Source organism: Fomitopsis serialis, assembly GCF_022376445.1.
Source record: "Fomitopsis serialis strain Sig1Antser10 chromosome Unknown B0H18scaffold_16, whole genome shotgun sequence".
In the NCBI taxonomy this organism is placed as follows: Eukaryota; Fungi; Basidiomycota; class Agaricomycetes; order Polyporales; family Fomitopsidaceae; genus Fomitopsis; species Fomitopsis serialis.
The window spans coordinates 161,296-174,205 of NW_025954976.1; the positions used below are offsets into that span (position 1 = coordinate 161,296).

Genomic DNA, 12,910 nt, shown 5'->3' on the forward strand with positions numbered 1-12,910 from the left:
TCGAGCGAACGATCAGGTCATGAGCGAGACATGCCGTACAGTAGGAAAATATTCAGTCGGACGAAGACGCGGAAGAGAATATACCGGGACCTTCAAATGGAGAGGGTGCACGGAAAACGGAGAATAGGAGACTCGGCTGAAGAGAAATGAAACAGAGTGGCGAACTTGAACGACGGCAAGGGGCCGATCCAGAAAACTTCAACTCACCGGAGACTACGGAGATGTCTTGCTCGAAGTACTAGGGCGTCCATCTCGCCAGATCCTGTTCGAGTAGTTCAGGACCACTTGCACTGCGTGCAAGGATCATCCTGGCAGGTCGGTCCGGATATGTGACACATCCCATCGAACCACTGATACTCCATCGTCGGCTGCTACATCTTGTCATTGCTCAGGCCGATATGCCTGGAGGATGTTCCCGCTGCCAGTGAGATCGAAGCAGACCGATGTCCAAGCTTCAATATCAATACCAACGTGCGATTGCACCACTGGCAAGATTGCACTGTTGCTGTGCCCGTGGTTAGCGGGGGGTGATAACCAGTGCAGGTGTGCATTTACGTTACCGTATTGCAAATGCACGACGATAGGGATCAGAATACTGGCGTCGGCATCCCTAGAGTTCAGAAAGGCTGAAGGTATTTAGTGACCGTAGAAAGTAAGGTGATCCGGCTGCCTGGACTCGTGGACACGATGCTGACGCTGGGGCATATCAGGCTGTATGCGTCGACCACGAGCGATAAGTGCTCGTACGCTTTCCGCAATACCGCATGAGATTTACTGTCAAGGCAGCCCTGCGAAGTGCGACGGACCTGTGTGGCCAGCACGGCGGTGGTGGTGGGGCGGAGACACCGGACTGGGCGTAAGTGCGCGATCACATCGATCGAGATTGGGATGTTCAGGCACGCGGGGCCCCTGCCGAGAATGCACGGCCCAACTGTGGCTGGTCGCTGCACCGCTCATCTCTCTTGCGTCCGCCTACGTTCCCGAGTGCCCTCACAGAGGTTCAGAACATCACAGACCGGCTCACCCGTGTCGATTGGCCTGCACCCCGCCTCCAAATTCCCTGCGTAAACATCACGATCTGCAAGAAGAGCACTCACGCCTCATACCGCCTCCGATGGGCCTCGGAGGCTTGGGTAAGACAGCCTGTGGCCCAGAAGTGACGGCAGCGATGAAGGAAGGTCATGTTCGGGCGAGTCGGCGAGATCTTAGACCGAACGGCACAACGCGTTCTCAGCATCGAAACATGATGATCTGTTCCATTTTTGCATTCAATCTTCCTCTGGCGCTCGAACGCTCAACTCAACATCCCGGTCAACGTATATGAACATCCTCTGAGACACTGCCCTCGTCAGCGGAGCGCCCTCCCCTCTCTCCTACCTCCTGTCATCCTTCTCGTCGTCCTGCTGTAGCCATGAGCAGCTCTGACGCGTCTATCGAGAAAGAGAAGCGCGGCGCCGACCATGAGGTCGCCGAGTCCTACGACGTCGATGTGGCGGCACAGCTGGTTGCGGGGAGCGACGGTCCTGTAGATCCTGCGGAGGCAAACCGGGTCAAGTGAGCATGTCTTGTCTTCCGTGTCGGTCCACGCATTTGACACCTCACACAGGCGGAAAATCGACCTCCACATCCTCCCGCTCATGTGCCGTGAGTTCTCCACGCAGACCTCTTTTTCTCGCATTTTCTAACACACTCCCAGTTCTTTACCTGTACGTGCCACGCAGTCCAGGAATACCGCGCGCATCTGACGCATCGCACTAGAATGCAGTTTGCTGACAAGACGACCCTCGGCCAGTCTGCGGTCCTAGGCATCCTGTACGTCCACCACCTCCTCTTCATCTTCTCTACCTGTTCCGGAGATACTCCTCTGTTCAACAAACCGCAATACTGCGGCCCCGAGTGTGCAACTTCTGGTGTACCTGTGCTGCGAAGAAGTACGGAGCCAGGAAGTTGTATCCCGGCCCATCGTAACAGCACCCGATGCCGCGCGCCAAACTCGTCTTACCATACATGAGAGCGTTCCGCGGCCGTTGCAGGTTTCCCCGTCTCGCGTTCGGAGAAAGCATCGGGTTTAGTGGCGATGCTAGCGTCCGCAGGGCCTTCGTGGCGAAGGTTTGCTTCGCATGCTATGCTTCGAACCGTGTGCACCGTGCGGCCAGACGCTGGGGAATCGTGTGTTCGCCAGTTGGAAGTCGTACACACCGGGGACTGCCTTCGCTAGGGTGTGCATGGAGGCAAGACTGGATGCATCGCCAGTTGGTCTGCGGACGGCCGTTGGTAGTCACCGGCGCTGTCTCCCGTAGGTCAACTGCCCGTGTGTCCTCGCCCCAATGCTCTCCAAACCGAAGCAGCAGTGCGACCAATGACAGCACATCCATCTCCGGAACATAGTTCTAAGAGAACATGACGCCCCCTCCCGCGCAACGCCGCATACAGCCAGCTAACCTCCCCGCCCCCGCAGGAAAGACGCGCACCTCGGGCAGAACCAGTTCGACTGGCTCAGCACGATCTTCTATCTCTCCTTCCTTGCCTTCCAGCTCCCGCAGAGCTACGCGCTCCAGCGGCTCCCCGTCGGCAAGTGGGTCAGCGTGAACATCCTCGTCTGGTCCATCGCGCTCCTCTGCCACGCCGCCGCGAAGAGCTTCGGCACCCTCCTTGTGTGCCGCTTCTTCCTCGGCATGGCGGAGGGCGCGATCACGCCGGGCTTCATGATCGTCACGTCGATGTTCTATACGCGCACGGAGCAGACGAGAAGGGTGGGGTATTGGTGTGAGTGCTTTTTGGCTTTGAAGGGTGGTTGGGTGTTGATATGGGCTGGACAGTCTTGATGAATGGCACGGCAGTCATCTTCCTCGGCCTGGTCGCGTACGGGACGCTGCACATCTCGCACGGCGCGCTCGACCCCTGGCAATGGTCAGTCCACTTCCTCTCCTCCTCGTTCCTCCCCGCCAGGCCTACGCTAACCCGCTCCCGCCTCGCAGGCTGATGATAATCACGGGGCTGATCACGTTCGTCACCGCGATCCTCTTCTGGTTCTTCTTCCCCGACTCGCCCGCGACAGCGCGCTTCCTGACGCACGCGGAGAAGGGCGTCGCCGTCGCGCGCATCAAGACGAACCAGGCGGGCGTCGAGAACAAGCACTTCAAGCGCGAGCAGGTCCTCGAGGTGTTCAAGGACCCGAAGACGTACCTCTTCTTCTTCTTCGCGGCCATCTCGAACGTCACGAACTCGGTGCGCAGCGTCTCTTCCCAATCCAGGAGTGAGGGTGCTGATGGGTGTCTGCGCGGCAGCTGAGCAACCAGCGCCAGATCATCGTCGCGGAGTTCGGGTTCTCCGCGATCGACACGACGCTGCTTGGGTGTGTGGACGGGCTCTTTGAGAGTACGTGCATCGTCGATCTCTCTCCCCGTCTGTCTAGCGAAGCTCACGGCGCCCGCGCACAGTCATTTGGATCTTCGTCGGCACGATGGGCGCGTCGTACTGGCCGCACGGGCGCGCGTACATGTGCGCGCTGCACTACCTCGTCGCGATCCTCGGCGCTATCCTCGTCACGACACTGCCGTGGTCGGACAAGGTTGGATTGTTGTTCTCGTATTGGATCGCGAGTGAGTGTTTTGGTTTTTGTTGTCTGGTGCTCGCTCGTCCCCTGTCGTGGGTGGTATCTCTGTGGTTTCATCGCATCTTTCGTCTGCCACGCACCTACATCTGCTTCTGCGGATCCCCTTCATTTGTTACCCCTTCTCCATTCCATCTGTCAGACATGCCCTTCGTGCCGCCACCTTCCATCGCTCGTCCTCGCTCAGCCATACTGACAACCTCCCCCAGTCAACTACATCGTGCCCTTCGTGATCTTCCTCTCCTGGGTCGGCAACCTCACCGCGGGGCACACCAAGCGCGTGACCACGAACGCGATCGTCATGGTCGGGTACGCCGTCGGGAACGCCGTCGGGCCGCAGTACTGGCAGGCGCGGTACGACCCGCGCAACCGCGTGCCGTGGGCGATCCTCGCCGCGTGCTGGGCCGCCTCGATGCTCATCATCCTCGCGACGCGCTTCTACCTCGCGCGCGAGAACGGGAGGCGCGAGCGCGAGCCGAGGGACGCGACGTATGACGAAGTGTACATCGTGGACGAGAAGGGCGAGGAGCAGAGGGTGGATAGGGTGCGTTTTCTTCGTGTTTGCTGTTCGCCGTTGGCTGTGTGGGCTGATTCCGTGATGCGTGCAATGTAGGCGTTCTTGGATCTCACCGACATGCAAAATCGGGATTTCAGATACGTGCTGTGATGAGAGAGGATCGCGGGAGGGGTGCATACGCGCAAGAAGGATCTTGATGCCAGCTCGGTAGGCATGTATTATATTTGCTTGGGAGACGAACGCGCGTTGGTAGCGTGCATGTAACGACTACTTATTGGACGAGCTTTGGGCTATATAATACAGGATACTCACCATAATTAGACTGGAATGAATATGTTTGGCACGTTGTACGAGCTCAACTAAATGTCACGACGAACAGCATGGGGCCCGCGTTTGCTGTGATGCTCGAGTCAAATGCTTTTTGATACATTGCACCATTCCGAATCTGTGACACCTACGATATGTAACGTGCATAGTCAAGTCTTTAGTCTAAGGATATACACGAGTAAAAGCCAATAAGTGAAATACGATAATTAGGTGTTGTCTCTATGGTGTCCGTGTTGTGATGAGAAGTTAGAAATGTGGTAAGTCTAGCACTGTTCAGCATCTAGGTGACCGACGTCTAGTTTTCGACAGGCTTGGGCTTCTCAACGAAGAACTCCTTCAGCGACTGGCCGAAGATCTTCAAGCCGTCCTCCATGGCCTCCTCCGTTCCCGCGAAGGTAAGGCGGAAGTAGTTCATGCGCTGTCGGACACGTCAGCATAAAGGCCTCCTAGGACACCACAATACAAGACACTCACGTCCTCAACAGGGTTTTCCGGGTCATCATACTTAGGATCCGTCGGGAGCGCGAACACCCACGCGGGCATGACGACGAGCCCATTGTCCAGGCACAGCTCGAACAGCTCCTCCATCAACTGCCTGCAGTTCGTGCGCGCGCCCTGCGCCTTCGCCTCACCAGCCTCCCTCCTGAAGCGCGGGTGCCGCTCGACGTTGATCTTCGTCCACACGAACATGCCCGCCTCCGGCACGCTCGCGTCCACCAGGCCGAGGGGCGCGACCTCCGTCTCGAAGAAGCCGAGGAAGACGTCGCGCCGGCGCCGGTACTCGTCGCGCAGGCTGCGCACCCACGCGTCGAACCCGGCGAGCGTCCACCCGGCGGGCCCGAGGAGCTCCGCGAGGAAGAGCTGGCCGAACGCGTGCGGGTGCTGCGTGGAGGAGTCGGTGAGCGCGACGAGGTGCGCGTGGAAGAAGGGCGAGGAGGTGATCACGCCGAGCCGCATCCCCGGCGCGAACACCTTGCTGAAGGAGTCCACGCGCAGCACGCGCCCGTCCGTGTCGAGCGAGAGGAAGGACGGTGCGAGCCCGCGCGAAGAGACGGCACCCTCCGATCCGGCTGGGGCGGCCTCCGCTTCGGGGGATGATGGTTCCGAGGTGTATTGAAGGAAGTAGTAAGGATCTACACATGAGAATACGCGATCGATGAGCAACCTGGCATCATGCGGGTTGACTTTCACATACCGTCTTCGATGATGAGGAGGTCGAAGCGACGGGCGAGCTCATAGATCTTCTTCCGACGCTCAACGGACAATGTCGACCCTGTTGGGTTTTGTCCGCATCTGTAGTGAGGTGCAATTCAGTCAGAACATTGTCGGCGTCTGATCGAAGGAAGTTACATACGGGACAGTGTAGAGCACGTGTGGCCTTGGCCCACGCTCCTCAGACCAATTTACCAAGATGTTCTCGAGCTCTTCTGGAATCAGACCTCCCTCGTCAATCTTGACAGACACCCACTTAATGCCATGGGGAACAGCAGCGTTGGCGAGCGAACTGAATGTGAACTCATCAGCGAGGAAGTGATCCCCAGGCGAGCCCAGCAGCCGGAAGCACTTCGTGACGCCGTCTCCGTTGCCGAGAGTCAGAGTGGCAGCGTGGTCTGGGGGATTGTGATAGAAGCGTGTGAGCTCGGTGACCGCTTGTTGCGTCTCTATGAGGCCTGCGCCCGTCGTATATTGGAATGCGGTGCGCACGGGCAGGACTGACGCTTCGTCGCGCGAGGAAGTGAGCGTGTGCGTCGGCGCGCTGGACCCTCCGGCGCGCCAAGTCGCCACCGGGTCTTTCTCGGCGACGGAGGCGACGTTGAAGGTCAAGCTCTGGATAGGGTAGAGCGATGAATGCGGGTCGCCTGAGATAGGAGTTAGTTGAGCTCAACGGAAAGGACGAGTGCGGACGTACCATTTGCCAGTGAGATCATGTTTGGCTTTCTGCGAGCCAATCTCCAGATTTGCTTCATAGCATTGGGCTTGCGCAGACGCGCCTCTTGCGAGAGATGGTGCGAAAGATCGACTGGAGTGGTGGACATGGTGGGACGACGGGTAAGACACGCGGGCGAGGGAGTGCGAGGGTAGCTTCGAGCTGCGACCTGTCGAAAAGAATGACGATGGAGTACAAAACGATTGGTGTTATATAGGATGGCACCGGATCAGCGATGAAGCCACTAATTTTCTATCAGGACACTGGTGAGTAGATGACTCGCGCCCAAGATCCGTCCGGAGGCCCTGGCCGGCTGCGCCTGTTGAGACCGGAAAAGAGGAAGGGGCGAAGCGCATGGGTTTACGTGCTACGCATCAGAGTTCCTGTCTGACTGGGTCTAACGTTGCAGGGGCTCGGCGTGAGTCTTAATGAAATGTTCCTTCGAAGGAGCAGAGGCGCGGGGGCGTCTGGAGAGTACCATACCGGCCGGCGAGGTCATCTCAGGGGCAGACACTGCACAGCATAAACTTTCTCCCGACGTACCGCAGGCTTGCGCACCGACGTCGGGCCCGGGCATGTCTTACAGACGTGGCTCTCGTCCCGAGCAATGGTGGTGGTTCCATCCGTGTCGCACCCCGACAGAGGCGGTGAGCGTCGAATGATTGGCCTGACAGAGGTGGGAGTATTCTTGTACGTTGCATAGCAATGCGCTCACCAGTGGCTTTCCAGCATATGGGTTGCACGTAAACTGACCGCCACCGGTTCTGATCAGTGCAGTGAGAAGGGGCAACAAGTTTCGACGCTTGCCAGAAGAAACCAGCTGCACAGCCACCAGGCGGTTGCACACACGCCTACCGTTTATGGCAATCACGCCCACGGTGCAGTCGTCCGGTGGTCGTCTGTCACTGTCCAGTGTCCTCCCCGGATACGATGGCTGCTTGGTCCACGCTTGGTTCACCTATCCATTGCGTTCCCTCGGACTCCCGGATGATTCATGAAGTCTTTCAAGTTGAAGAAGTCCTTCGTCCTCGGCTACTGTCGAGGGCTTCCTCCGATCGCGTGCGGTCTATCGGGCTGAATACCACCACCCAGCGCACCGCCCGCGGTGATGTTATCCACCTAGTCTCCATGAGGCACAGTGTCCTGTACACTGGGGGCGTCTTGACTGGGCTCGTCGATTGTTATTTGACCTGCCCTCGGTCGAGCCCCATTTGTATCGCCATCGGTTTGCATCGCAGAGCTGATAGATCGTCATACGGTATGGAGAGACATACAAGTTGCTGAGTACGTCCCTTCCTAGCACTTTCCCTATCTCTTTCCTGATTACGGTAGGTATCGAGCTTACTCCCTGGGGCTGACTGTAGGCCTTCTTTGAGCCCTCCGAGCATACGCAATTTCTCAAAGCTCGAATTCAGTATCACGCAACACCTATCGAATGCCCTCTGTTGTCTGATGAACTACGTGCGTACGGTCTCACAGACGGTACCCCTGTCAGTCTCCATATCCGGACCACCCGCCTCCTTCACGAGCTGGCAGTTTCGCCTTCGGATGCCATGGGCAACGCGTCGGGAACTCAGTACGTTCACACCCACTGTTGGCCCTTTTTTGATGCTACGTGCTCTTTGCTAAGGCGATCTACCTTGGCCGTTAATCTGGGTATGCGAGTGCTATACCATGATCTCCCCGAGCGCTGTATGCGACCCGTGCATCCCTTGCTGCAGAAAGTTTCCGTTCCACTGTTTCTCATCCGACAGCTACGGCCGCCGTCGTATACGAAATGCCGGCCATATATTCATTGGTGCCAATCCCCCTTCTTCTTTCAGGCGCTACGTTCATGTATACCTCCATGCAGCCTAACCCGACTTGCTCCCTCCGCACCCGCTGTAATCAGTCATGTCTCTTGACGCCATTCCAATATCGACCAACGTGCTCCCTCATCCTCGTGGTGTCGTCAGCCGCAATATGCAAAACAAACCGCACCCTCGACCGACCTCGACGTACGATCCGTCATGATCTGCGCCTGCCGACTGTCCGCACATTCAAAAACGCACGGATGATCTCCATGCAACACGACACGATCCGCTCGTTGCTTCTGTTCGTACAGTATGACGAACACCTGAGCGTGAGCGTCATTGATTTACCCCCAGCCGTGCTGTCCACATAATAGCCCCGAGCGCGCTATGTATGGGTCGGCCCCCGTGGAGTCAGTACTTGTCGCGTTCTTCGGGACGCTCGTCTGAGCGCAGCGCTGGACACTGTGGTGATAATACAGTCGTACACCAAGGATGGCAAAGGGAGCTAGGTCTAACCAACCTGCATGTGGTCAGCCCCGACACAATCCGTACTAGACACCCAGATTCTCCGGGTCAATCTCGGGTGAGTTCACTCCTACAGCTACCGTTTCCTAAGTGGTGACTTTGAGCCTGTGGAAGTAACTTGAAAGTCGAGAACACTGTGGCATTTCACCGTACCCTCCACTTCAAGTGCTCAACAGCTGTGCGTCGTTGCCACTCGTCAATGAGACGGGAATCCGGACTCTGATCCCTGCTACAGAGCCACCGCACCAGCGCGACAAAGCTGCCTTGACAGTCTTCAGGATGGTATTGCCCTAGAAAAGTGTCTTGTCTTCCCTGCTGAGTGTCCCCTCCCTTGGCCGGCCCCTGTGTACTGACCGTTACCAGCACCAGAGACGGCGGAAGTATGCTTCAAGATTCCTCGCTGCTGTTGTCCCATCAGAACTCTCTAGCCTCGCTTCGAACTGTGCTTGACTGCTACACCAGATATGGGGCTTCGCATCCACCTTGTCCTTTTTGACGAAGGTCAATCGGACAAGACATGGATCCTTGCGCCTGTTCTTCCTGGGGGAGCAAGCATATGACAATTTCCCCGTGTTCTGTGGGTGCAGTAGGGCTGAGCATGAGCGGATTGCAAGGTGAGTGATGCGGCGCGCTGGCTTGACTTATGGACTCGGATCACTAATGGTGGAAAGTCAATGTCCACCGTTCATCGCGAAAGAAAAGTGGGTTGTGCGTGGTTTACTCGAGTGAGCACTCATATCAGATGAGGCAGCAGGCAAACTTATATAACAGCAGAAGGAATGTCCGAACCGTAGCATGTGCGTTGCTGCAGTTCTACAGGAAGCACGTCGCAAAATGTCGCGCCTTCAGCCGACCTCGGTGCGTGGTAATTTGATACCGCTCTTTTCATTCATTATAATGCTTACCGCGTGTAGGTCGACTGTATGAAAGCATACGGGCGAACGCTGAAGCGTCATCGTGTCATTTCTGACCAAGTTGTCTAGCTAAGCGCACCTTGGATGGACGCTCACGAACACGCGGCCCTGTGGAGTCAATACCCAATCGGCGAAATTGTCACTACTGGTAAGCAGTGCTTCAGCGCTGGACAGTCTTTCTCAGACTCCCATTGTCTCAACCTTGATTCTTCCCCTTCTGCCCTTGAACTGCGTCCTGTGGACGTGCATCCTCCGTCGCGGATATATGCTCTCAGACTTTCAATTATGCTTTGTCTGGCGAGACCCGTACGGCCCTGTCTATCGAACAGCGACAGACATGCGGCACGAACCGGTCATACTTAGGTGATTATTGAACATGGAAATATTGACTGTCAGTCACGTGCCGAGTGACCATGCATAACATGGCGTCGGCGGTGCCTGTGGCGCCACAAGCTAATCTCTCCAGACAGTATGTAGACATTTCTTTCAACCTACAAGCTTCATCATTCATAACTGACAGTGGCCCGAAAGTGTCACCCTGGTTGCGTTGCGCAAGTGGTTGCTACGAGCTACGCAGCTTGCTCCAGCTGCCTCGGATCAGGATCTCCTGCTCACTCCTTCGTCCTTGGCACCGTCGATGCTACTACACTTGTAGCTGCTCACGGATCTACTCAGGTGGTTCGTCTGTCCTCTATTGACATGTCATCGCGGTCAAGACGGCGGCCACTGATCATGATCAGGGACGCTGCCCTCGCGATCGGTAAGATCGTGCGTAGTGATCATCTCACGGTTGGATCTGGGCGGGAGCATAGTGGGGTGCGTATATATAAATGAGCCCCTGTTGACACATCCGGGGGTCGACGTCTCAACTCATCGTTCCTGTACTACTCTTTAGACTGGCGAGCTGGCCCCGCCGCATTACTTATGACAATCCTTGGGGATGTCGGCGAAGGAATATTAAACAAAGAACTTAGCTTCCTTGTGTCTCGGGCCGATCGGGAGGATGACGGTTCTTGGTACTACTCAAATTCAGTTGTGTTACTTACCGGGTGAGTTGAAAGTTCGCACTTAAATTTGTCGACGGCTGCTTGAAAGTTGATGCGTGCATACACGCGCCCGGGCCGACCGTTGGACTCCGAGTCGAACGATCGTCAGAACCAAGTCAGAACGACTCCTTGTCGACAGTACCAAGTCTACAGCGCAATGCAAGGCTTCGTAACCCACAATGAACAGATCTCCTGAATATCATGGTAAGGACGAATGCTATGAGCCCAAGAAGCCGCATGCACGGACTCGCTTTATCCAGGAACGGGGCAGGTCGGCATGTAGACAGTAGACGTCGGCAATCCAAATGGGGCAGGTTTGATATGTTTCACTCTTGCCGCCGTTGTCAGAAATTCTGGGTGGCCTGAAATTCGAGCGTAGAAGTCTCACATGTAGGCTGGTCGATGTGGACAAGATAGCGAACCGCAGGGGTTCCGAACTGTCTATTGGAGGAGGACACAATCTGTGGAGAATCTCAGCCATATGCGGCCGGGCGGCAAACATGCTGCGGGCCTACAGCAGAGTTCCGACATTTCAAAGTCGCGGGTAACCAGGGGAGAACAGTCAAATTTGTGCGATTCTCCTCCCGCTGAGGATCTCCACCAGGCGAACCGAGTTCAGCTTCTCCCGATCCTAGAACCTACCCTGCGCTGTTCGATGGCTCTTTAAGAGACCACGTCCCAATCGGAACGTGAACATTGAAGGCCTCCATGTCGGACTGCGACGTACCTGCAAATGTCGTGAAGATGTGAGTGTTTGTGATCCCTCCATGCTATACTTCGCTGACCCAACGCTCAAAGTGCAGGGCCGATTGTGAGTGTATCCAGTGCTCTGCTTTATCATGGACATTCAACACGAGCCGTCGTGATGCATGGATTGTAGCTACTGGGCTCTCAGTTGAACTGGGGCCTGTTCGGCGTCCTTACTGTCCAAATGTGTAAGTCGATCGCTCGGTTCTGCCAGTGCGGTTCTGTGGGGCTCATGGGCCTCGATCGGAAGACCTCTACACGGAGGCGGGTTACAAGGATCACATCTTCGTGAAGTACATCGTGTACTGGATGTTCCTCTTCGAGGCCGTTCAAACCATCCTTTTGACCCACGACACGTTCCACCAACTGGCCTACAGCTTCGGCGACTTCAAGGGTTTGACCGCTTCGTACCTGATCGGATTCGAACTGGTCATTCAGTCTGCTCTCAGTACGTCCCAGTCTATGGTCATTCATCACGTACTGGACTACTAATGGCTACGGTGCAGTCGCTAGCGTGACTCAATGTTTCTACGCATGGCGTATATACATCCTCAGTAACTCCAAGATCCTTACGGGGCTCATCGTCTGTGTAAGTCGGACTTGTCACACGCTAGGTTCTGATCTTGTTCTTACGCAAGTTCGTAGGTTTCGTTGTTACAATGCGCTGGAGGTATCTCGGAGGGAATTGCGTGCTTCGTCTATGATAGTACGTCATCTACGATCCCTATTGAAGCGACATCCGTTGCGGTGAGTGAGATATCGTTGATATGCATCCATGGTCTAACCCCTGTGTAGATTTGGATTGGAGGTAGCGCGGCGTGTGATATCATCATCACCATCTCCATGGTATACTTCGTGAGTGAAGTCCAGCTGCATTGTCTCCGTCAGGCAATTCATTCAACGATGTGTGTTACCCAGCTATGGACAAAGCGTAGCGGTATTCAGAAGACGGACAGCATGGTCAACAAGCTGATCCAGCTTGTTGTCGAAACCGGCCTCTTGACAGGTGAGTTCGCAATCCACGCCCGTCCGCAGTAGAACACGCACAGAAGCTGACACTCCCTCGCGTGTAGCTACCATGGCGATCGTCCAAGTGTCTCTGTACAACATATTCAAGGACACCGAGTACTTCATGACGCCCGCCGGCACCCTCTCCAAGGCATACAGCAACTCCCTGCTCGTGCTCCTCAACAACCGCAACCAGATGCGGCAGACGCGGGACATGACCGTCGGCGCTACCAGCTTGGCCCTGCCGCAGCTGCAGACGGGGCGCGCGATCCAGATCAATGTCAACCAGGAGACGTTCGCCGATGGGAACAACGTGATGGCCGACATGGCCTCAGACAAAGTGCGCTCGACCCCTAAAGCGCTGCTGTCCACTCATCCATCTCGCGCGCAGAGTCAGTACGTGGAGTATCCCAAGATCTCGGAGCCCACCTAGGTCGGTCTTGATGGAGACCTGTCAAGCGACCTCCCTCATGTGCAGGCTGAGGGTAGCCGT

The 12,910-nt window shown here is 56.2% G+C and overlaps 4 protein-coding genes across 4 annotated transcripts; 2 read left to right on the forward strand and 2 right to left on the reverse strand.

Moving 5' to 3' along the window:
• The first annotated feature begins 1,286 nt into the window (after positions 1–1,286).
• On the forward strand, positions 1,287–4,523 carry B0H18DRAFT_130417 (MFS general substrate transporter). Its single transcript, XM_048036770.1, has 11 exons — positions 1,287–1,554; positions 1,607–1,644; positions 1,697–1,706; positions 1,759–1,812; positions 2,459–2,766; positions 2,820–2,910; positions 2,979–3,228; positions 3,288–3,378; positions 3,441–3,602; positions 3,823–4,157; positions 4,227–4,523. Exons 1-11 carry the CDS (start codon positions 1,412–1,414, stop codon positions 4,278–4,280), a joined length of 1,536 nt encoding a protein of 511 aa, XP_047896112.1. The 5' UTR covers positions 1,287–1,411; the 3' UTR covers positions 4,281–4,523.
• On the reverse strand, positions 4,462–6,640 carry B0H18DRAFT_992667 (L-tyrosine:2-oxoglutarate aminotransferase). Its single transcript, XM_048045146.1, is given in 6 exon segments — positions 4,462–4,875; positions 4,932–5,590; positions 5,653–5,750; positions 5,812–6,316; positions 6,367–6,497; positions 6,508–6,640. The coding sequence occupies 5 exon segments, from the start codon at positions 6,491–6,493 to the stop codon at positions 4,753–4,755; spliced, it is 1,512 nt and encodes a 503-aa protein (XP_047896113.1). The 5' UTR covers positions 6,494–6,497; positions 6,508–6,640; the 3' UTR covers positions 4,462–4,752.
• B0H18DRAFT_992673 (uncharacterized protein) lies at positions 6,641–7,176 on the reverse strand (the record flags this gene model as incomplete). The annotated part of the gene is given in 4 exon segments (XM_048045147.1): positions 6,641–6,795; positions 6,837–6,857; positions 6,936–7,100; positions 7,113–7,176. Coding segments are annotated over 3 exon segments (199 nt in total), but the record flags the coding sequence as incomplete, so codon positions are not given.
• A 4,194-nt stretch (positions 7,177–11,370) lies between these two features.
• Positions 11,371–12,850, forward strand: B0H18DRAFT_953053 (uncharacterized protein; the record flags this gene model as incomplete). The annotated part of the gene is made up of 10 exons (XM_048042159.1): positions 11,371–11,408; positions 11,461–11,473; positions 11,543–11,597; positions 11,624–11,857; positions 11,916–11,998; positions 12,055–12,115; positions 12,143–12,156; positions 12,205–12,264; positions 12,328–12,415; positions 12,483–12,850. The coding sequence occupies 10 exons, from the start codon at positions 11,371–11,373 to the stop codon at positions 12,848–12,850; spliced, it is 1,014 nt and encodes a 337-aa protein (XP_047896115.1).
• Positions 12,851–12,910: the final 60 nt, after the last annotated feature.